The sequence below is a fragment of the Enoplosus armatus genome, chromosome 16 (genome assembly GCF_043641665.1).
Source record: "Enoplosus armatus isolate fEnoArm2 chromosome 16, fEnoArm2.hap1, whole genome shotgun sequence".
Lineage (NCBI taxonomy): Eukaryota > Metazoa > Chordata > Actinopteri > Centrarchiformes > Enoplosidae > Enoplosus > Enoplosus armatus.
In genome coordinates this window covers 20540020-20562742 of record NC_092195.1, presented here as the reverse complement: position 1 = coordinate 20562742, position 22723 = coordinate 20540020, and the positions used below count along the sequence as shown (strand labels likewise).

Here is a 22723-nt window from a genome sequence, read left to right as displayed (position 1 = left end):
AACAGAGCAGAGGATTCCTGAAGGACCAGCAGGCTGCTGCTGCTGCTGCTGCTGCTGCTGCTGCTGCTGCTGCTGCTGCCGCCTCCGGTTGTTGCCACGGTGACAATTTATGTCCTCAGTGACTGATTGATGCAGCGGCCCTGCCCTCGCCTCGCTGTGTGTCCGAGAGAGAGGGAGAGGGGATGTAATGAGACCTGGGTATATATGTACAGTGTAATAGCGAGGAAATGATGAATGAGTAATAAAGAGCAGGAAGATGAAACGACATGTGCACGAGAAAAATGAGAAGATTGTGTGTGTGTGTGTGTGTGTGTGTGTGTGTGTGTGTGTGTGTTCATGAAAGAAAAAGGAAAATAAAAGAGAACAAAAAATATCTGTGTGTTGAAGATGAAGTAGAGAAACAAAGAAATCAAATGTGAAGCACAGAAAAAAATGTGTGTGTGTGTGTTTGGGTGAGGATGCATGCACGTGTGACTCTCCCCTCCCCACAAATCCTTCTCTGTCTGAAGCCCCCTCTGCAGCTGCAGCAGCAGCGTTACCGTGGCAACGGTATTCAGGCGATGACGCTGGGCATCACTCTCGCAAAACAGAAGAAGGCTGAACACACCCAGATCAGCTCAGCCCAGCCCAGCCCAGCCCAGCTCAGCTCAGCCCAGCCCAGCCCAGCCCAGCTCAGCTCAGCTCAGCCCAGCCCAGCCCAGCTCAGCTCAGCTCAGCCCAGCTCAGCCCAGCTCAGCTCAGCTCAGCCCAGCCCAGCCCAGCCCAGCTCAGCTCAGCTCAGCTCAGCTCAGCTCAGCCCAGCTCAGCCCAGCTCAGCTCAGCTCAGCCCAGCTCAGCTCAGCTCAGCTCAGCTCAGCCCAGCCCAGCCCAGCCCAGCCCAGCTCAGCTCAGCCCAGCTCAGCTCAGCTCAGCTCAGCCCAGCCCAGCTCAGCTCAGCTCAGCCCAGCTCAGCTCAGCCCAGCTCAGCTCAGCTCAGCTCAGCCCAGCCCAGCTCAGCTCAGCTCAGCTCAGCCCAGCCCAGCTCAGCTGGGCTGTTAGAGGAGCGATGACGATGCTGACAAAGGGCGACGCCCACAGGAGAGACGGTGGAAGACAACGTGTGTGTGTGTGTGTGTGTGTGTGTGTGTGTGTGTGAGGAGATAGCGGTCACTGTAATTGTCCCTCCTCTCCATACATCCATCATGGTGCTACTACACCGTAGCTGATAAGAAGCTTCAGCCCAAAGTTACCAAAATCAAACGTGTATCTTTGTCTAACTCGGACTGCTGAAGCCTCATTAGCTTTGGTTGAACTTCAGAATGGTGTTCGTGCAGAACGTGGATTTAGGTCTTGATCTCCTTCAGTTGAGTCTTCACGGAAGTCATGATCACAACGACCAGTAACTCCCACAACGTCCGAGCCCGTCCTTTAACACAAACATCTGAACAATATAACGTCTCGGGATGCATCTGTCAAACATTAGAAGACACGAAAGCAGACTTTTAAAGTGTGTTTTAATTATTTATGAATATGGTTTAAAGTATTTCATTTAAACTGGCGACAGTCTACACTACAGAACCCAGCGAGTGAAGATGCCTCAGACGTGTCGCCGCAGGAGAAAAGCCCCACCCGCCCCTAAAACATCAGGGGACTCCTGCTGACATTAGAAGCGTACCCCAGTTTCTTCAGTCAGTGTGTGTTTGTCTGCAGCGGCTCAGTGTTTCCCTCCGTGCAGCCTACTTTCTGAACACCAGCTGTACCGCACTGCAGCGTCCAACCCAGTCAGTGGACCCAAACTGTATTTGCATGCCTGGGGGGGGGGGTGCTTGTTTGGCTTCCTCTAGATGGGCTGGGGTGGGTGGGGCGTATGGATCGGCGGTATTGATCCGTCTCCTTGTTGTGTGTCGGCTCGCCGCTGCATGTGATGCTCAGGATTTATGTGTTTTGGTTGAGCCAGAGGATCTGTGGGGGCGGACCTTTAATGGGGAAGGAATTTGTTTGGCTGTTTTGTAGCTGAATATGAATAAATGTAATAATAGATGAGGGTTAGCGATTCAGTGAAGAAGCATGCAGATTATCGGTAGTCTAATACCAGTGTGTTGTCTTTCAAAAGTTTAAGACCTTAAGCTGTGACACACTGACCCACACTGGATTATTATCAGCACCGATACTGACTTATTAAAGACACCATCAATCTTTATCACTCCACATTTGTACATTCACTGCTCAACAGCTCTGTGTGTGATTCAAGTTGTCGCTGGTAAAAAAACAAAAAGAGGCTGTTTTGATGTTAATTCCATCATTCTGATTTGTTCCTTTCTTCAGGGCGGTTACCCGGTCTGGGACGACTTCATCAGCAAGGCCAGCAAGCTGCAATCACAGCTGAGGTAACACACACACACACACACACACTTTGACTTCAGGAAACAAATACCAACAACAACACAGACGATGAAGAAGCATGCTGCAGATACTGTATGAGTAAAAGGCTAATGCTAGCTTTATAGGCAATATATCCAATAATATCACACAACCGCAATGTTAAATATATAAATATCACAAACACATTCTTCAGTTTGCAGTGTGTTGATCTCTCTGAGCCACCGTAGTTATTATTTATCCTACATGTGTAGTGTCTCCCGGTCAAACGTCTGTCCTTCTTTTACTTTCTGAATAAATCGTGCCGACCTGAATCCTGGCGGCCTCTCTGGCCACAGAGATCTTCTTTCTTCATTGTTTCCAAAAGAATCCGATTGACAGATCTCTCTTACAGCAGACATGTTGACTTATTATTAACGATGGCTCTGCTCCATCATTAACTGCGATATCACAATTAATTAAAGGGTTCAAGACCTGCAGACGACGTTTCAGATGCTACGCTCACCGGCGTTGTTACTTGTTGGCCGTCCCAGTCGGCAAAACACTAAAAGGGAAACGTGTGCACAGGTAGTACACACAAATACACACATGTTGAGAGTGTGTTTAACCTGAGCTCATGAAAATCCAATCAGTCTGTTTCATTAAGTGTTTAAATGTCAGGCTCACCTCTCCGCTTCACACACACACACACACACACACACACACACACACACACACACACACCACTAAAGATCATGTACACACATGAATGTAGAGAAACGTGCACATACAAACACACTTAAACTCATCATGAACAATACCTCTCACACATAAACACACACACACACTTTACACACTCACCTCCTTCCAGACATTAGCCACCCACAAACATCCACCTCCTCACACACACACACACACACACACACACACACACACACACACACTTTACACACTCACCTCCTTCCAGACATTAGCCACCCACAAACATCCACCTCCTCACACACACACACACACACACATGTACGTGCACAGCTCAATTAACCTTCTGTGGCTGGCAGAGATTAATGATGCCACCATAAAGTCATTATCAGTGAGATGGATCAGCAGCAGCCTCCAGAGACTCTGCACTGGGCCAGAGGTCACCAGAGGTCACAGCTGATTATAAACACTCTGACTGCATCCGTCCTCCTCTTCCTCACCGCCCCTCATCATGGCATATAGGCACCGCTTCTGTTTCTGGGATTAAAGGACCACACCGTCGCTTTTGCACGTTTTGTCCGTCTCTCTACGGCCGATCGGCTGCTGTAACAAAGAGCCCGTTCTTCGATCGATGTCTTACCTTTTCAAGCTTCATTGATTTCAGCTCAGTATGACATGAAAAATCTAATTTGCAGAAACCTTCGGCATTCAGAAACACATCGTGATCAAGATAAACTTGAATGTATGTGATCAAAATATGACAGGAAACATTTAGTAAAACAGATAAAAATGAGAAAAAACACTGATTTTCAACATCATTAGTATTAGCAGTAAATAGTATTTTATAGGAGGCCTCCTCCTTGTCCAAACCTTCCTCTGTTGTGTCTCCCAGGACGACGGTTGTCGCGGTAGCAGCCTTCCTGGATGCCTTTCAGAAGGTGGCCGACCTGGCAACCAACAGCCGAGGTAGGTCTGGAGAGCCGTCTGTCTGTTTCCTGTTGTGACGCCTCACAGCTGCTGCTTGTGGTTTTCATGCTCAGATATTAAAATGTGGATTGTTGGACTTGATGTTTGTTGTTGTCTCAGCAGTTGTTCACCTGACAAATTGGGAAGCGTTGCTCATTGGCCGCTGGCTGTGTCAATCACAGAATCATGACGTGAACACCCGGTGGAGGTGACAGTTTGTATCACGCACAGTGAAGCGTGAAGAAAGCCTTGTTGTGGAGTAAACCTTCAATTAGCTGACCTTGTGTTGTATTCAAACAGTCGACATTCGCTGTACACCTGCATGTTTTTGGACTGTACCGTATAAAGAGCAGTTTGGGTCTTTACACTGCTCCATTAACTTCCTAGCTAACTCATCACAGTACCAAACTCAGCAGGTCTGAGATAACTCGGTGGTATCTCAGCTCATTAAGTAACGGCGACCTTGATATCAAACAAATGTACTGATGGCCACGCCCACAGGAAATGATGCGTGCTTGAGAAGCGTTTCTGAGGCATTTAGTTGTGATTCGATCCGAACACTCAGACTACTGATCGACTCCTCTCTGGTGATTTGTGACCCTCAGTCTCAGAAACAGCAGGACGTCTCAGTGATCCCAGTTGTTGTTTTGTATTGATTTGTACTTTTCCATTATTGACAAATAATCAGAGGTGGCTGTCTTCTCGATCGCTGGACAGGGACGTCAATAGAGGTCACTTCCTGGATTGATTAAGTGAAGCAGGAAGCCTTGAATGGCAGTTTGGTTGTGTGTTTGTTTGGACTGTTTTTATTCGTTTTTTATCTCTCTGGTAACCTTTTATAGGTTTTTACGTGGATTCTGTGTATTTTGTTTTGGTAAATGCTATCTTTAAGGTTGACTGTGTGTGTGTGTGTGTGTGTGTGTGTGTGTGTCCGCAGTGGGACGCAGGCCAACTTCCTGTCGAGGCGACTCGCTGTCACAATGACAACAGTAGCCGAGGAAACAATCAGTCAACGCTGCGGTGATTCTAGGGCTGTGGGTCACAGCCGCTTTGTAATTGACTCTGTGTGTGTGTGTGTGTGTGTGTGTGTGTGTGTGTGTGGCGCTGTAGCTGTTACACCTGGAGCAGTGTGTGTGTGTGTGTGTGTGTGTGTGTGTGTGGAATTATTGGTTTCCTCCAGCAACAATTAGAGGTTTGTGGAGTCACACCCCGACACTGACTAACCCTGTCGCCTAGAAAATAGGTTTTTACTTTATCAAGTACTTTGCTGTTGTATACTATTGTAAAGTACTAGATAAAGTACTAATTGTTTTCCCATTTATGTTGTGCTGACAAACATAATGGCTGCCTGGATTATGTTTTTGTGAATGGAGTCCTACATTTATCTTCCACACCGGGAGGTGGACTGCAGGACCAGAGAGGGAGGTTCACATCCAGGGTCTGTGTTTACAGGTGGGATATACGGCAGTAGTGTTCTCCACTCTGGGGGTCGAGACCTCAAAGTAAATCTGAGGGGTTGCTACATGAGAAAGAAGATGGAATTCAGGCGTAAATTCAATTGTGAAATACTTCTGAAAACATGTGGGCCTGTGAGTAGAAGTCACTTCACTTTAAAGGCTCTCAGGCCTAAAAGGTTTGAATAGAGCCCGAGTATCACTGGACCTTTGAGGCCAATATCAATATAGTTCCATAAAACATCATGAATTTAAAAAAGCCTGTAATACAACCAAACATTTGTGACGATAAAGAACATTATAGATGGATATATTTCACAGTTGTCTCTTTGTGTCTTCAGCTGTCATCTTGTTCGACCTGTGGACAGTCAGTCAACTCTGACAGATGTGCTGAATTATTAAATTCCTACCAGTGTACCCAGTCTGCTCAATTTCATCCCTGTACAGATAGAGAGGGAGGGATGAAGAGACATAGGAGGGTGAAGGGATGGAGGAGGGGTGAAAACTGAGAAACAGACAGAAGTGATGTTACAAATGTGGGAAAATGCTTCAAATTTAAGGCCAAAACAGATAAAATGTCAGATCAGAAGGAGCTAAAAGAGACACGATGATGTGCAGCAGAGGAAGAGCAGGTAGAGGAGAAAGATAGAGGGCAGATGGCGAGGGGGGGAGAGAGATGATGAAAAAGATGGATGGAGGGAGGGATGGGGTGGGGGGGGTTGTTGCCTGTCATGTCCAGTCGGCTGCTGCTGGTGCTCATGGCAACAAGATGGAAATCACTGCAGGATTCAGTCTCAGCAAAAGATCGGTTTATTTAAGGCCTTTATTTGGGACAGGTTTATAAAGGAGAGTCAGGCCTTTAGTCCTAATGTCCCTGTTTGCTTTTTACTGCAAATCTTTCACATTAAAAGCCCACCAACAACGGGAAGGCTGGAAGACTTTTAATGTGAAAAAACAGCATGGAGGTTTGAGTTTCATTCGTCATGAGAAGGTTTCTAAGTGTGGCATGATTAAGTGGGGGTTAGTGGCGGAAATGGACTTCCATTCTTTTGTCATTCATTTTAACGTTCTGCAGATGAAGTGATTCATTATCTACTGATAAACTCTGTCCGGCACTCGACCAGCGTGTTCAGAAAAGCATACAAACGAGATGAGATTGTTTTCACATGAACACAAAGGACTAACAGACAAAACCGCTCCAGGTGGGTTCACCCCCCGATTATATTCAGTTTCTAACAGGAAGTTTCCACTTTGAGGGGAAACGTCGACGGTTTGAAAAGATGCAAACATTGTTTCTAAAGTGGAGGATCAGGATCTTATCATATCCAACACAAACACTATGGAGATAAGACACAGCGGGCGTCCTCCTCTCTCTCTGTGTGTGTGTGTGTGTGTGTGTGTTGGTCCGTGGTTACCATAGCAACCTGCTGCCGGGGATGATTTCGTCCTTAAAGTGAGCGCCATCGCTTTGGCAGGAGCCACGTCAATATGTCAACACCTGGTAAGTGGGTCGGACAGAGGAGGAGGACGAGGAGGAGGAGGAGATAAGAAGGTGAGATAGAAAGCGAAAGGAAAGGGAGGACAGGAAGTTCAGGGAAAGGACGTGTGAGAGAGGAGAGCAGGAGAACATCGATGATGGGAGGGTTAGAGTTAGGGGGGGGGGGGGGGGAGAGGAGGATGACTGCGTGAGCGAGGAAGAGGAGAAGAGGAAAGGATGAAGTAGCAAGGCAGGAGGTGGAGGAAGAGGTGAGGGGAGGAGAAAAGGAGGCAGGCCAGAGGAAACATTTTAAATAAGCAAACATTTGAAAACAATTCCTTGACGGTGCGTTCAGGTGTTGCTAGGAAAATTCAACGTCAGAGACTCGTTTAATGCAGGATGTAAATGTGAGGCTCGACCGGGAGTCGACTCTGACTTGCCAGTTTGCATCGAAGCTTTCAGTGTTTTTAATTGACTTTAAATTGTATTTTCTTTGTTTTCTATGGCAGTAAAGTAAATACATTCGAGATCAGTAATCTGAGTGTGTCAACTTGGGCTCTGGGAAACTGTAATGGACATTTTTCTGATATTTTAGAGTCCAAAGGGACAAAAATCAGCAGATGAACTGATAATGTGGCATCTGGGGCTCAGGAGGTAGAGCAGGTCGTCCATCAGTTTCAGGGTTGGCAGTTTGATTCCCGGCTCCTCCTGTCCACATGTTGAAGTGTCCGTGATGGGCAGGCCAGCATGGCAGCTGCATCTGTGTGAGTGTGTGTGTGTGTGTGTGTGTGTGTGTGTGTGAGTGTGTGTGTGTGATTGGATGGCATGAATGAGAGCACTTTGTCCATTAATGTAGAAAAGCATCCATTTACCGTGTCATGAAAATCATTGATCGCAATATGTTTGTTTTTCGTCGTCCCACCTTGAAAAGTCCTTTAATTTCATCAAACAACATCTGGAAAGCTTGTGGATTATTTTTACACCTCGATCCGTCTGTTAGCTGCAGTAAACTGAAGCGGAGCCTTAATATTCCCAGTTCAGTCACGTGCTGTCGGAGCTCCCGTATCCCATCGGCAGTCGACTGCCGGCTGTAAAAACTACAGGAGCTTATGAGCCACAAAAGGCTTTAAAGGCCAGATGTTGTTTTGGGGTTAAAACAGTCCCAACATGTTGTGGTTAAGCTGTGTGAGCGGAGCTGCAGCATATGGAGCTGATACGCCGCAGCAGGATAAAAACTCCCGCTGGTCCTCTGCTGAGCTGCCGTCCAGCCTCTCCAAAGACCGGCATCACGGAGAGCTACGGCTACAACAGCACACCCAACGTTGATCTACCAAAACGTCTTTAAAACTTTATTTATTCATGATAGTTCTCTTCTGAGCGGAGCTTTCTGACCGCAGTGCTCTCTGGGACTTGAAGTTTTGACTTTTTTCGAATGAAAGAGAACTTTTTCAGCGCCGTCGTTTGTTCTTGTGATTCTGATTCTGAGATTTCTGTCTAGTTTCAAACATGACGCAGCTTTTACTGGATGTTGTTCACAAAGCAGTGACAAAGGAGACGGACTGTGGAGAAGTGAATCCCTGTGGATGCTGCTGCAGTCAGTATCCGCAGTGTGTGTGTGTGTGTGTGTTGGTGGGGTCGACTCCTCAGCAGCTCACAGATGGCCTCCTTTGGCAGCTCGTCATTTAATGATATCATCTCGGTCGCAGGTGAGTGATGTCATATCTGCAGTGCCCACACTCAGATAGAAGCTCAGTGTTCACAGACAAACAGTCGTCGTTACGAGGACGAGTGCTCCTCGGTGTCTTTTCATCGCTCAACTTCTCGGAACAAGAGTTTCCATCCAAATGTTTTCAGGAAATCTGCAGGACAACATGTGAATTCATGTGTTTCCATCCACGACTGTGAATATTGGGAGGAGTTGGTTTTTCCAGAGACGGTTTTATTGTTTGCAGCCTGGTTTGTAGATATTAAGACATTATTTCTTGGACACTGATGGACACGATCTCTCCAGCCACAGGTTCTGGGAGATTCTCACATGTGAACATAGCTGGAGGTGGAGGGTTGTTTGCACAGTTTGTGATGTAAATATGAGATGTAGTGAACATCCCTCTGACCGCTCACGCAGTCGCTATGTGCTCCCATACTTCAGGGTCCGGTAGGAAACCGGAGCTCGGCTGTCAGTTGCTGCTTTACTTAAAAACCATCTCAGGTTTCGGCTGAGCCTCATCCCGAGCTCTTCACTGAACCTACAGGTTGACCAGAAGCAGCGGTGATGTTTGAAATGTTCAGCTCTCGCTCCTCTATCGGCCCTGCGATGGCAGCAGGAGCAGAATACGTTTCATATCTCTTAAGTAATGATCAAACTGTAATAAGAGGTCAGAGGTCGCAGCACACTGTTGATATTTCTGTGACCTGCAAATGTTCTTATAGGAGACAAAGAGAAGAACTAAAAGATAGAAATAAGGGATAGATGTGCTACATTAATATTTTATAACCAGAACTTGATCATAGATCACATCAAACCCACTAGGATCAATAATTAACAGGGTTCAGGACCATATCAGGAAATATCTGGGAAATTAAAAATGCATGAACTTTCACGTAGTTCATATTTTATTTGTTGAGCTGTCTGATAGTCACTGTTGTGATATGTGGGAGTCAATGGTACAGCATACTGTGCTGTATGTATGTATTTCTATACAGGCCCATGTAAAGACCATGCTGTACACTGGTCCTTCTTAAAAATACATTCAGTAAATATATATTTTCTCACGAACATAACAAAATGACAGAACAACATACTCAGTGTTTGCGTGACGTGTGGATGGACGTGATTTTGACAGAATTTAATGCAGCTTTTGAACTTAAATCTGGAAACAAGTGAAACATAAACTCTTGAATCCTTTTTGAAATGACTTTCTTACTTGCTATTTGTGAATTTATTAAATCTGTTCGTACACACCCTGCACCAGCTCATCAATTCAATTCAATTATTTGAGTTGAGATGCACCATGGGTATTTTTTGGGTGATGCTCTCCACTCTGAGAGACAAAGGTTACCCTTTATTTTACAGGTTATTTCCCACTAATTTTCAAATACCAGCCTCAAAGTTTTCTGTAAATAACTACATAGAACTACAATAACTAATTACAGATAAAACATTTTCACTCTTTTGGTTGTAAATGTATGTTTTCTTCCAGCTGACCTGCTGTGAACTGACTTAAATACTATAATATCCTAGCAATTCATTTGTAATACATACAAGTACACAACTGAAACACCGACTCTATTGTATCTTTAAGTAGTGCCATTACATGGATCTTTCCAGGAAATTTCCCAGGAACTATTAGGAATTCTCTGTTACTGAAACGGCAGCAGGTTTTTTTTTTTTTTTAGAAGAAAACAGCTGAACCAGAAGCAGAAAAAGAAAAACATAAAAGAAGAAAAGTGTCCACATGAGAGAAATGAAGACTCTCTCTCTGTATGAACAACATTTGAGGAGTATTCACTTGCCAACATGTCATTCACGTGATTCGTTTCACAGCTCAGAAAACACCCGAGAGAATCAGATCGAAGGGGCCAGAAACACTCAGGTTGTAGCCGGATCAGACTTTAATCAACAGACATCACAGGAACTATTAAACTGGCCTGGAGCCAGGAGGTTGAAGTTACTGTAAAAACAAACTCTCTCCAAACTCCTCGTCCCTCCAGTCTCACATATCCTCCTGAGGTCACACGTGACTGCAGGTCATGACACGTCGCTACTTATAACAGAAATAGCTATTTATGCTACTGTTGCTACTAGCCTGCCTGCTGACTGTGGGGTTATTTAAAGGGAACTCCAATCCGCCTTACAGATAACAGAGAAGACTCACTCAAATGAGCAAATGCTTCTTTCTAGAAACTCCATTTTGCACTGACGTTAATAAATCAGTCCTGGAGGAGGAAGCAGAGACGCACTTCAACTCTCAGAGGTGTTGAAAATAGACCAGAACGCACTTTATCTTCAGAGCCAAGACCCTCAGCCGACTGGGGAAAAACAGGCGGACTCCATCTACACGTCCTTAATGCCCAAACCTCTCAGTTGTTTCGGTGAAATGTAGAAGAAGAATTAGTAGAGGGAGGTTGGGGGAAATAGATTTCCCTTTCCAATAGCTCATAGTTTAGTTTTGGTAAAAAAACTGTTCTGGCCAAAGCCACTTCTCAAATCAGGATTAAACCAGATCTTAAAGACTGGATCGAGTGTAAACAGGCTTAAAACAGTTCAAAATTCTTCACACTGTTTGTGGCGAGAGTGAACTGTGATATCATTCACTCACAGTTTGGATTTAGAAACAACAACGTCTAACTCTGAGAAGAATGTCTAATTCTACAACACTACATGTCTGTTACAGACCGGAGACTGAGACTGGGTCTGGGTTCCACGGCCGGATGATTTGGGACTCAAACAGGGTCTCGGGATCTTTTGTAAAAAGCAGCAAACAGAGATGAAATAATAACGTCAAAGTAAGCAACATCTTGAAATCATGAGATTAAACTGATCATAAGTCAGTTTTATAAATGAGGCCGCAGGTGTTTCTGGTGCTGTTTTATGTGAGAGCAGGACTGAACTGACTGCAGCACAAGTGTGAGGTCTTGAAGGGCCTCATTATGGTATGGCATCACCACGGCAACAACACCAGCAGCTGCCTGGTTTGACGTCACAGAGAAACACACACAACGCCTCCTCTGGAGTGAATGCAGACACGTGTTGACTTCCTGTATCCAGTCAGAACAAGCAGTGGATAAAACCATCTACTGGGAGGTTTGTTTAGGAAAAGAGAACCAGTTTCACGCCTGCTCCTGCACAGCTGGGACGGCCATGTTTCATCACCGTCAGGTGAAAACCATGTATCACGTTTGGAGCAGTTCTTAAACTGGGTCATTTATTTATCGCAGTTATTTGTATCTTCATAATAATGATTTTAGCTTCCAAATGCTGCTTGTTTAGTGTACTGGCACTGGTTTAGAAGCACTGGTTTAGAAATGAACTGGATTGCTTTCTGACAGTCGGATAATAAATTGAGCTTTAGTAAGTAAGTAAGGCACAAAATAAATCAGAGTAAATATAAGAAATATATTTCAACCTGGAAAGATCAAAACACGAAATTCTTTAATCATGTGTTACCACATGAGACCATTGAATTGGGCTAATCTATATTTGTGTGGGTCTTTGTGTCCTCACCATCTCATATTGGACAGGAGCGCAGGGATATACCTGCTGTATGTCTGTGAGTCGGCCAGAGGGTGTGTTTGAATTATTAACCGGGGGCGCCCAGCAGGTGAGGCTGCGTGTGTGTTCTTTTCATCTCCTGCACAAACTGATCCTAATTAGTTATGAGGCCCCACCCATCCGAGGGAGCATGAGAGAGAATAATTAAGCGCTCCCTCTGCAGGCCTGGACTCGGGCTGCGTCCAGGTCTCTGTGGAGGAAGGCACGAGAAGGAGAAGGATGTAAAAAAAAACAAGAAGAAATAGAAAAGAGAAGTGAAAAAGATGAAACCGGCGGTCCCTCCTGAGAGCGGTGGTGGTGGTTGTGGTGGTGGTGGTGGTGGTGGAGGCCACCAGCAGGAGGTCACAGCCATTTGTAAAGGTTGACCGGCTGTTAAATAATTCACGCTGCAGAGACGAACTCTGGGTTCCTGCTTCACTCACTCACAAAGCCTTCGTATGCAGACTTTATGACAGCTTGCCTTTTTGGTCGACTGAGATGACGACAACATGAGCAGCTGAGGTGTTTCTTAGACATGGAGAGAGAGATTAAAGTCTAACCAGGTGGTATCAAGACTCGTATTGAGCGTTCGGTGTTGTTATGAATCAAAATAAGCAAGTGAACGGGAATAAGAACATGAACACGTATTCGATGCAGACTTTCTGTACTTGACTATTTTCAGTGTGCCAAGCATGTAATTCACGTTTGAGTCCTTTTGTGTGTGTGTGTGTGTGTGTGTGTGTGTGTGTGTGTGTGTGTGTGTGTGTGTGTGTGTGTGTGTGCCATCTCCAGGGAGCGATGGGAGGATCAAAGTGTGTCTGGTTTAACAGATGACAGCCAATCACAGAGAGAGCTGCCCGAACAGGCTTTTGGTAGTTAATACACACACACACACACACACACACACACACACACACACACACACACACACACACACACACACACACACACACACACACACCTGAGCACACTAGCAAAGACACTACCGTCAACACAGACCTCCCACACAGTTCATTACTGACACAACACACACACGAAACAACAGAATCATTACACTGGCACCATAATGCACAGCTACTCACCAAACTTCTATATTAAAAAAGTACGTTTTAACTTCCAGGTGTCTTCCCAGACAAAACTGAAGAATTATAAATCTCAGCTGATCAGAATTGAATATACTGTATATTTTTTACTGCTTTGTTTAGTCTGACTTTAGACTTTCCCACACAAACTGGTATTTATAGAGAGTTTGAGTCATGAACCTACACGTTTTCATGCATCTGACACTCGCAAATTTAGTCTTTTCTCTTGGAATGACTTGATATCCTCCCCTAGCCCAAAGATTAAAAATGATCTTTGAATTGAATCAATCCGACTGCAGCCCATCACACTGTGCAAGCAGGAGGTAAATAATGACTTGTTTAGGACACAAAGTTTAGTTTAGTTTTCATAATTTGTGTCCATGTTGCCAGTTTTCTCTTCAAATCTCGCTCTTTTCTCACTTCTGTAATTCCTGTTTTGGAAATAATTATTTAGATAAAATGTAGTTTAAACAATACGTGTAAAATGTTCATTTCAGGTGTCTGTAGAACTGAAACAACTCAATCTATTGTTGGTCATATTTCAAGCACAAATGTTAACGATTGTTGGTCCCAGTTTCTCAGATGTGACGATTTGCTGCTTTTCCTTTTCGTACAGCAGTTAGGAAACGAAAAGCCTTTTGTGGGACAAAACGATTCATTGAAAAAGAAAATAGTAGTTAGTTGCCGAAGTAGACATGTTATTGGGGAAGTTATTGTTCTGTATTCACCTCCAGCATGATCAATCTGTTCTGAGGAGGAAGAGGAAGAGAAAGACTGTGTGTGTGTGTGTGTGTGTGTAATTAACGCTAAGTGCTTTGCCTTGTGTGTGTGGAGATAAAGTAGAGCTACAAAGAGACACTTGACTGTTATTATCTCTGTCTGTTTGAGTCTCTTTGTCTTGGCTGCGCTCTGGTAACTGCTGTTTACTGTCAACATGCTGTGTTGGTTTCACTGCTGCTGTTGAAGAAAACTGTCGAGACTTGACACTTGTTTTGCACGAATTACTGCGAGATGACTTCACGATGAAGACCTCACAGCTCAGGATGAGGAGGATGGAGGTTTTGGACGTATTAAACGCTGAACTTCCTCGGAAAGATCAGACACGAACTCTATACCCGTTGGTTAGTCTGAACACCTCGTGTACTTGGACGGGCCGCTGATTGATGTCATGATGATGATGACTTCAGCCATCGTTGAGTATCCTGCTCCTCACTGGATGTACACTGTAGAGACCATAAGAGCACGAGAAAGGTTTGGTAAACAGCGGAATAACAAGCTCTAGTATGGATTCATATTCTCCAGGTGACGACCGATGTGTTGCTTGTTTTAGCTGCAGCACAGTGTGTGTCCTCTTTCTCCACGCAGCATCAGCGTCTTTGCAGGCGAGGGGTCGACACAAGCGTTTAGCATTCAGATGCAGCTCCCTGACACACACACACACACACACACACACACACACACACGCAGAGGGCGGCCGGTGTACCACCACCAGCCTGCCAACGCTTTCAGACTACAGATTAGTGGTGAAATAAGAGCTCTGGTTTCGCTCTGGGGGCTGGCAGCAGCTCGGGTCAAACAAATCAAACGCTCACTTTACTTTGTTTTAGTCTGAGTTCAAAGAGTGTGTGTGGTGTGTGTGTGTGTGTGTGTGTGTGTGTGTGTGTGTGTGTGTGTGTGTGTGTGTGTGTGTTGGCTGACGTTACGTTGTTTTAAAATGTTGGGATTAAAGAGTGTCTGATATCAGCGGGATCCTGTTTCTGCATTCCAGTTTCTCTGTAGATCGAAACGTGTTTCCACCCGTCTCGTGTGTGTGTGTGTGTGTGTGTGTGTGTGTGTGTGTGTGTGTGTGTGTGTGTGTGTGTGTGTGTGTGTGTGTGTGTGTGTGTGTGTGTGTGTGTGTGTGTGTGTGTGTGATGGCTGGGAGGTTGGCTTGTCTCTCCGTCCTCCTCTGAGCTGTTCAGTCGTCGGTTGTGTTTTCTCAGCTGCCAGAGGAGGAGGGATAACTCAAGTGTTCATCTCGATCCATGAACGTCTCCCCCGATTTTCCTCCTGAGCTCCTCAGAGGCCGATAAATCTGCCGCCGTGTGTGCAAAGGTTCAAGGGATCACGGGGGAGACAACAAGACGGGTGATACTGCGGTGTGTATGCAGCGGTGTACAAGATGCTCAGATACAGGAAAAGAACAAGCGGTGTGAAGACATAACCTCGAGCTCTGGGAAATAATGGCCATTTTCCATCATCTCATCCCATCTTTTATAAGCAAAACAAATCCTTTATTAATAGAGAAAATAAGCTGCAGATTAGTTGGTAGTAAAAATAATTGTTAGTTACTTTTGCACCGTGTTTTTCTTCACAGTGATGCTCTGAATGAATTCTTGACTGATGGTCACGACATATGAGATTTTGGTATTTTTAAAAATAAAACAACCTTTTACTTGTAACATTATGACCTTATTGTAACATGAGGACTTTTTAATTGTTGTAATATTTTGATATTTTTCCTCAAATTTATGACTGATACTACGACTTAATTCTCAAACTCTGAAAGGTTATAGTGGGAATTAGATTTTCTCTTGTTCTGTTTTTAAATGTGAGGTAACGCAACAGTATTTCATTAAAACAAATCCTTGTGTGACCTCTCTGGGAGCCTGTACTCACTAAAATATACCGTATTTTATGTCTACATATTTGTTTCCTAGTTTCCTTGTCGTTTTTTAACTATATCTAGTTATGTCTGGTGCTGCACTCATCCTATAATAGCATTACCATTACTGAGAAAGCTAAAAACATGAAGTGTATAAAGAGTTCTCTACCATAACTGTAAAATCATTTCTCAGATTCACAGCTCATTGAGTCGAGGTCGCAGCAGCTGACAGGACAGCAGCTGCTGATGATTGACAGTTATCAGTGTCCATGACAACCCCACCCTCCCACCAGGACACCAGCTACACCAGTAACAGGTCAACACATATGTAGGTAGGAATATGTACGAAACGGCAAAGTGATCGACCACATCTGAGAAACTGAGATACAGCCGCTCTGAAATCAGACTTTACTGCTGTTGTTTGAGGATCGTCCGTCACACAAGAGGTGCGGCGACTCTGACTGTCTGATACATGATAGTAAAATCCCACCAGCAGCGAACTGATACGTCAGTCTGACTGCAGGACGTAATCAGAGAGGGGAGATATTCCCAGGACGCCTATTTAAAGAATCCTAAGACTTTACTGTAAACCCCCCCTCCCACACACACACACACACACCTGCAGAAGGCATCCTAAGACTGCAGCCTCCCCTGCCAGGCATCTCTGGACTGCGACCCCTCCCTGGTTCGGTGTGTGGTATTCCAGGACTGTACGACCCCGTCACCTCCAGAGGAGCTGCGAGGAGTTCTGTTTAATGTCCTGTAACCCAGTTAAAGGAGAACATTTCTCTGACAGCTGAGAAGCGTTTTAACGTGTGATGTGGCTTTTGCAGCAGCTCTTAAACTTTATTTAGGTTTGAACTCAATAAAGACGCTAAATAGAGTCCAATTTAGCCTCTATGGCTTTACAGCATTGTCTTGTCCCGCTTCCTGTATTTATATCATTTTAGTATTTCAGTAATAGTGTAACAAACACATTTCAATAAATGTTGTATTCATTTTTATTTGTTGTTATTTATTTAACCACCGCATTAGCATCTGTAGTTCAAAGCACATACGGAGGAGATGGAAGTACTTTTGTACGCCTGAGAAGTGCCTGCAGTCTCTCTTTCAGGGTGCAAACGACCCCCGCAACCATCAACCATGAAGCCTGTATCAATTATTTTTATGATCTATGAAAATGTGCACTTTAACTTAAATGTATAATCATTATAAAAAGGTTCCTAATCGTTATTTTTTACTCTTATTCTGATTATTATTATCTTGAGTATGCCCCCCCCACCCCTCGACATCAGTGCACATACTGTAAATGTGACAAATAAATCTTTGAATCTGTCTTTGAACCTTGTTCGTAGCCTGTGAGGTCAAACTCAGGGCTCTTGAAGGTCCACGTATCACTCGCCTGAGCTCGTGAATCTTGTGAGCGTTCAGTAACAACTGAAGCTGACTCGTATTAGTGTCGAGGAGCTCGTAAATGATGTGAAATATGAAAACGGGAGGCGCCAGCGTTACTTTATTAAAGTGTTGAATTTCCTGTTCAAACAGGAAACGGGGCGGGACATCAGAAATATCAGACAGGCAGTGTGATTTGATGGGAGGGGATTAGGGGCGGGATTACGATCTTGCGATATTCTTTTGCAAAACGTATTTTTTTTCCCGCCCAGAAAGGTTTCTTGTTGCCGGCGTCAGTAAAGACAGAAGCGGTGAATTGAATCTGATTTAATGAAACGTTGTAAAGAAACTCTTCCCGTGCAGCGTGAGTCGGCTTCTTACATTTAGTCGTCTCTCCGTGCGTCCAGCTGAGCTCAGTGCGACCTTCCCCACGTGTTGCTAATTAGCTGTAACTTGGTATTTCGTGCCTCGCCATTAAAGAGATGGACAGCGGCGGCGCAGCGACACTTCTGCTGCTTGTTGGCATGTGAGACGTGCTGAAGTGGTAAAGTGACCTTGGCTATATGGACACAGAGAGAGAGAGAGATGCTGACTGATGCAACCAGCAGGCAACACTATCATCGACCATTACACCTGATTGGTTACTTCTGCCTGCTGCTCAGCCAATCAGACTGCTGCAGGCTGTGACATCAAAAGTTTGTCTTTTCTCCTTCATGGGTTTTGTGCTGCTTTTCGATTGGCTTACAGGGATGATGGCGTCACAGTGAGACGGTAATCACAACCTCACAGCGAGAGATTATGACATATAAACATTATAACGATAAGAATTCATTGTGTTGCCGTAGGTGAAGGTTGAAGTGAATGGGATTTATCATTAAAACAGAAATAATTAGAGATTTTCTATGAACACTGTTCTGCTCTAAAAGCCAAAAAAGCTGCAATAACTTTGTCTTTTTCAAAGTTGATTGAAATTTTAAACAAATCTCTTTAACTTCATGAACTTTTTCCAAGTAGAAAAATCTTTTTATGTCAGCTTCCTATTTGTAATAAAATCCAATATTGACATTGATATGATCAATTAAAAAGGAGCCTCGGTTTCACGCTGTAGGAATAAACAGAAGAAGAAGAACTGGGTAGTTAGCATAAGCAGTGACAGCTGCTGGAGCTGCTATTCAATTCAACTTTATTGACATTTGATGTGTGTTGCCAAAGCACAATTACGATTGACATTAACAAAATGTGAATAAAAATATTAGTTAATAGAATAAATTAGATAGATAAACAAAAACAATTGAAATGGAAATAAAGATGTTAGTGAGGATAATAAAAAGTATCTGTTATTCAATAGATAAAAGAAAATCCACTGATAATAAAATAAAAAGAAGAGATGTTAATTGTAGGGATGACACAAGTCATTAGTCTATAAACAACATAAAAACAAACAAAAACTAAAATATATGTACACACAAACAAAGAAAAGAGCGTCACCTCCAGAAACAGGCAAAGAAAGGTGTTTAAGTCCCGCCCACACTGTGTGAGTGACAGGTAATGTAAGAGCTCAGGAACCAGATTAAAGTGACCTCTGAGGGAAACTGAATAAGAGATTTTGACTCTTTGCCTTCTTTCTAACTTCTTCTGTCCTCTGAGCCTCCTTCGTCTTCTTCTTCTACTCTTTTCCCCCTCATGCTCCAGTTCTCCAAAATAGCTCCTGTCGTAACCTCCCTGTAGCAACAAGACAAGAAATATAGCCTCATACTGCAGGACAGTGATTTACTGCCTGTCCTGCTGTGTGTGTGTGTGTGTGTGTGTGTGTGTGTGTGTGTGTGTGTGTGTGTGTGTGTCTTCAGCTGCTCCGGTTCCTCAGCCCAGTTCCACCAGTGTTTGTGTGGAGCGGCTCCTGTGGGGATGTGACGGCTGAGTTCACATCCCAGTTGGATGGAAGGAGACGGCTTTGGATTCCAGGTCACTGCTGTTCACTGTGAAGCTGAACGTGACCCCGACGCACGACACTGTGCGCTGGTGAGAGCGTCCAGAGCCGCCAGGTCCGCTCGCCGGGCGACAGGTTGAGGTTATGGTCTCTGGAGACCACATTCAGTCTGATGTCCAGTTTCTTTACTGTAGTTTAAACATACTGTTGCAGTCAGTTTGAACGATTACATGCTGAGAATTTGAGAAATGCATCCTGTTCTATTGCATTGTGGGTAATGTATGCGCCGGGTTTTTGTCAAGGAAGAATGTGTGGAGACGATATCTCTGCTCAATGCTCAGTCAGGGTGACTGATCCCTTGATGCTGCGTGGTGCCGGGATCCGGACTTCCTCCCTCTGAGGGTCTGAACGGGTCGTGTTTGGTCTCACATGCAGATGAGCTGCCGCGGAGCCTCGAGGCCGTTCAGTCTGCAGCTGCAGCCGAGATCAGAGTGAACCGGCTGCAGGTCAGACAGAGACGCTGCTCTGTCCCACTGAATTGGGTCAACTGGGTCTCAATGCCAGTCATTACACACACACACACACACACACACACACACAGGCCCAGCGTGAGACGTCCACAGTCGGGTCAATCAGCTGAATTGACCAGGAACTAATTGACTGACTGAGACCCTGCAGGAACAGGACTAGTCTGCTGATACCAGGACGGAAGCTGACAGTTTTATCACACAAAAAAAAACTTAAAATCAACCCATTTTAATGCCCCTTCTCTTTTTTTATATATTAAAGTGCAAAATAATAATAATGATCATAACAAACATTTGTATTTCAGCATTTAAGATCAATATCAGTTTAATTCATTTGGTCCATATTCATGTTTTGCACTATTTGTTTTATTGTAGTACTTTTATTCTTATTCTTATTATTTATTAGCCTCTGCAGGTGGTAGTGAAACTAAAGGCCCAGTAACATGAATAAATGAATTGATTGGAATAAGACAAGAATCAATGATAAAGTGTGTTAACGAGCTAGCTAGCTGGGAGAGCTACTTTGACTTACTAGCACTATGTTAGCAGTTAGCTCGCTAGCTACAGTAGTTCAGTGGTCACAATGTCACCAAGCGTCTATCGCCTGAACTGATTTTAGGGACTAAATAAACATCATGGCATCATGTGAAAGTCACATCTTTCTCATCAAGTCTCCCTGTTGGAGGGAGAAGTTCAGCTTTTGCATTTTTTCTGACGAATGTTTTTATCTAATTTTCCCGTCTTGTCGGGTGGAGACACAGGGACGTAACATCATGTAGATTCTTTTGCATTTTGCCCTTTAGTTAGATTTTTGACTCCTGTCAGTGACACCAAACAGAAACAACCGTGATTGAAACTGATCGCCACAAACATTGTGAATGTGTTGCAGTTAGAGACACGTCTCCGTCCTCCTCCGGCCAGATTCTGTGTGCAGCTTCATGTTTTTGTTCAGGACTTGTCCAGGCAGCCTCTTGGCAGCAGGAGGAATGCCATCATGTTGAATCAGATGAGATCACCTTTACACTTTACTCAGCAATTCTGTTGAAACCATCGTCTTCCCTTTGTTCTGCTCGGCATCTTTGCTCAGTTTAAAGCTCCTGGGACACGTTTACTCCAAAACTTAAGATAATAAAAGTCTCATTCTGAAAATCCAAACAGAGCAGTGGCGGCTGGTATTTCCCTGGATAATACTTTATTTTATTCTTTGCTTCTCTTACAATAAGATATGATAATTATTGATAGTGTTAGAAATACAAACAGGGACAGCCTCTCTTGATCGCTCATGAATCCTGATGTTTTAATGGTAACTATCTGCACTCAGTCGAGTAGAGTCGTGTCACATTTGAAAGTAGCTTGAAATATTTCTATAAAGCCTCAATTTTCAAATGTAGCTCTTGGCCTCAATGTGAATTGTAACACTTAATATTAGTGGCACTGACTCCTAAAAATCAGAGAAATAAAGTCCTGTGGCGCTGCAGAATTATTCACACTCTCTCTAATTGCTGTCGTCTTGGGAATCGCAGGACTCGCAGTAAAACAGGGTCGTGAAAGGTCGGTAAAACCGGCCTTCCAGCTCCTGTGGAGACCTGCCCAGACAACACTGGGGCCAAAATGTTTGAATCATGCAGTCTGGGAACTTCATCTTCTTCTTGACAGCTACAGAAGCCTGAAAGTGCACATTTCCTGTGTCCGTCGGGGGTCTTTTGTTAATAATTTTGTTAAGTTAGTAAAACGTGTAGAAACCAGCTGCAGCTTCGGAGCACGTTTGACTCAAACCTTCATTACATGTCTGCTTTTCAACTTCTCCCATATTTTTGTAGAAACATCTTCTCCAGAGAGACCAGGAACATAAACACAACCATTTTGAATAATATCAGCCCTCAGCAGCACTCTGAAGTTCTGCGGTGCCTCTCGGAAATGATGCATTTGACATTGCCCTGATGGCTGATGGGAATTCAGCCTGGACTCATACAGAAGTATAACACCTCGTTTCTGAAAGGAGCGCAGCAGAGAGGAGGAGACGAGGTGAGAAGAGAGGAGGTAACACCTCGTCTGGAGGTGAGAAGAGGGGAGGAAGAGGACGAAGAACGGGGAGAAGCAAAAAGAGGAAAGAGGGAGGGTCTGAAAGAGGAGAGGAGGATGATGTGTGAAGAGAGGGAAGTGGGGATGGCGGCGAGAGATGCTGTGAAGGAGGACTAGAGGGACGCTGAGGAGGAGACGGTGTTTGGGGTGAGAAAAGAATCTGCGCAGATGTTCAACTGAAAAATGTCTTGAAGCATCGCTGCATTACTGATGAAGCTGAGGATCCAGAGGCCCGAGGATCAGGGGTGCAAAAGCTCCGTTTATCATGTCGATGTCAATAACAGAGGCACAAAACGTCCTTCTGAAAACCTGAAGGAATACCCGAACAGGGTTTTACAGTCGAGAAAGACACCGCGCCGCCCTCAGATTTAGATCCTCTGTATCAACGCCAGTGAATGAGTGAACGATCAAATCTACAACTTCAGCTGAAGGCCGACAAAACAGCCCAATAAGACTGGAGGAAGATTTTCCTGTGCAAAATCACCTAAAACTTTATTTATTATTCACGGTGGAGGGTTTTTTTATACCTTAACTCTGGATCTCACCTGTTGATATCGCACCCACAGCTGTGCTTAGCGTACTTTATTTACTTTGTGACACGAGTGACGGTGGATCATGGCCTGGTTTCATTGCTCATCGTGGGATTTCTCCGTTCAGTCACTGTATTGACGGCGATTCATTCACTGCGGCAGAGAGCAGTGGCCATGGTCAGCTGAATGTTTACAGCGTGGACGGCTTTCTTAGACGCATGTTGCTAATGTTGCTCATGCTCATGTTGTCTTCACTCTGAACCGTCGACATCAGAAAACACAAGCAGCCCGAGCCGACCAATCGCAGCTCTCCAGTGGTGGAAGAAGTATTCAGATTCTTTACTGAAGTAAAAGT

The 22723-nt window shown here is 44.4% G+C and overlaps 1 protein-coding gene across 2 annotated transcripts in view; it reads left to right on the top strand.

Moving 5' to 3' along the window:
• Positions 1 to 22723, top strand: part of LOC139298594 (protein MTSS 1-like) — a 42319-nt gene that overhangs the window by 4963 nt on the left and 14633 nt on the right. For both annotated transcript variants that reach the window (XM_070921256.1, XM_070921255.1), the window contains exons 2-3: positions 2305 to 2366; positions 3929 to 4002. In XM_070921256.1, the coding sequence (XP_070777357.1) occupies positions 2305 to 2366; positions 3929 to 4002 (136 nt within the window). The remainder of the gene's footprint in view (positions 1 to 2304; positions 2367 to 3928; positions 4003 to 22723) is intronic.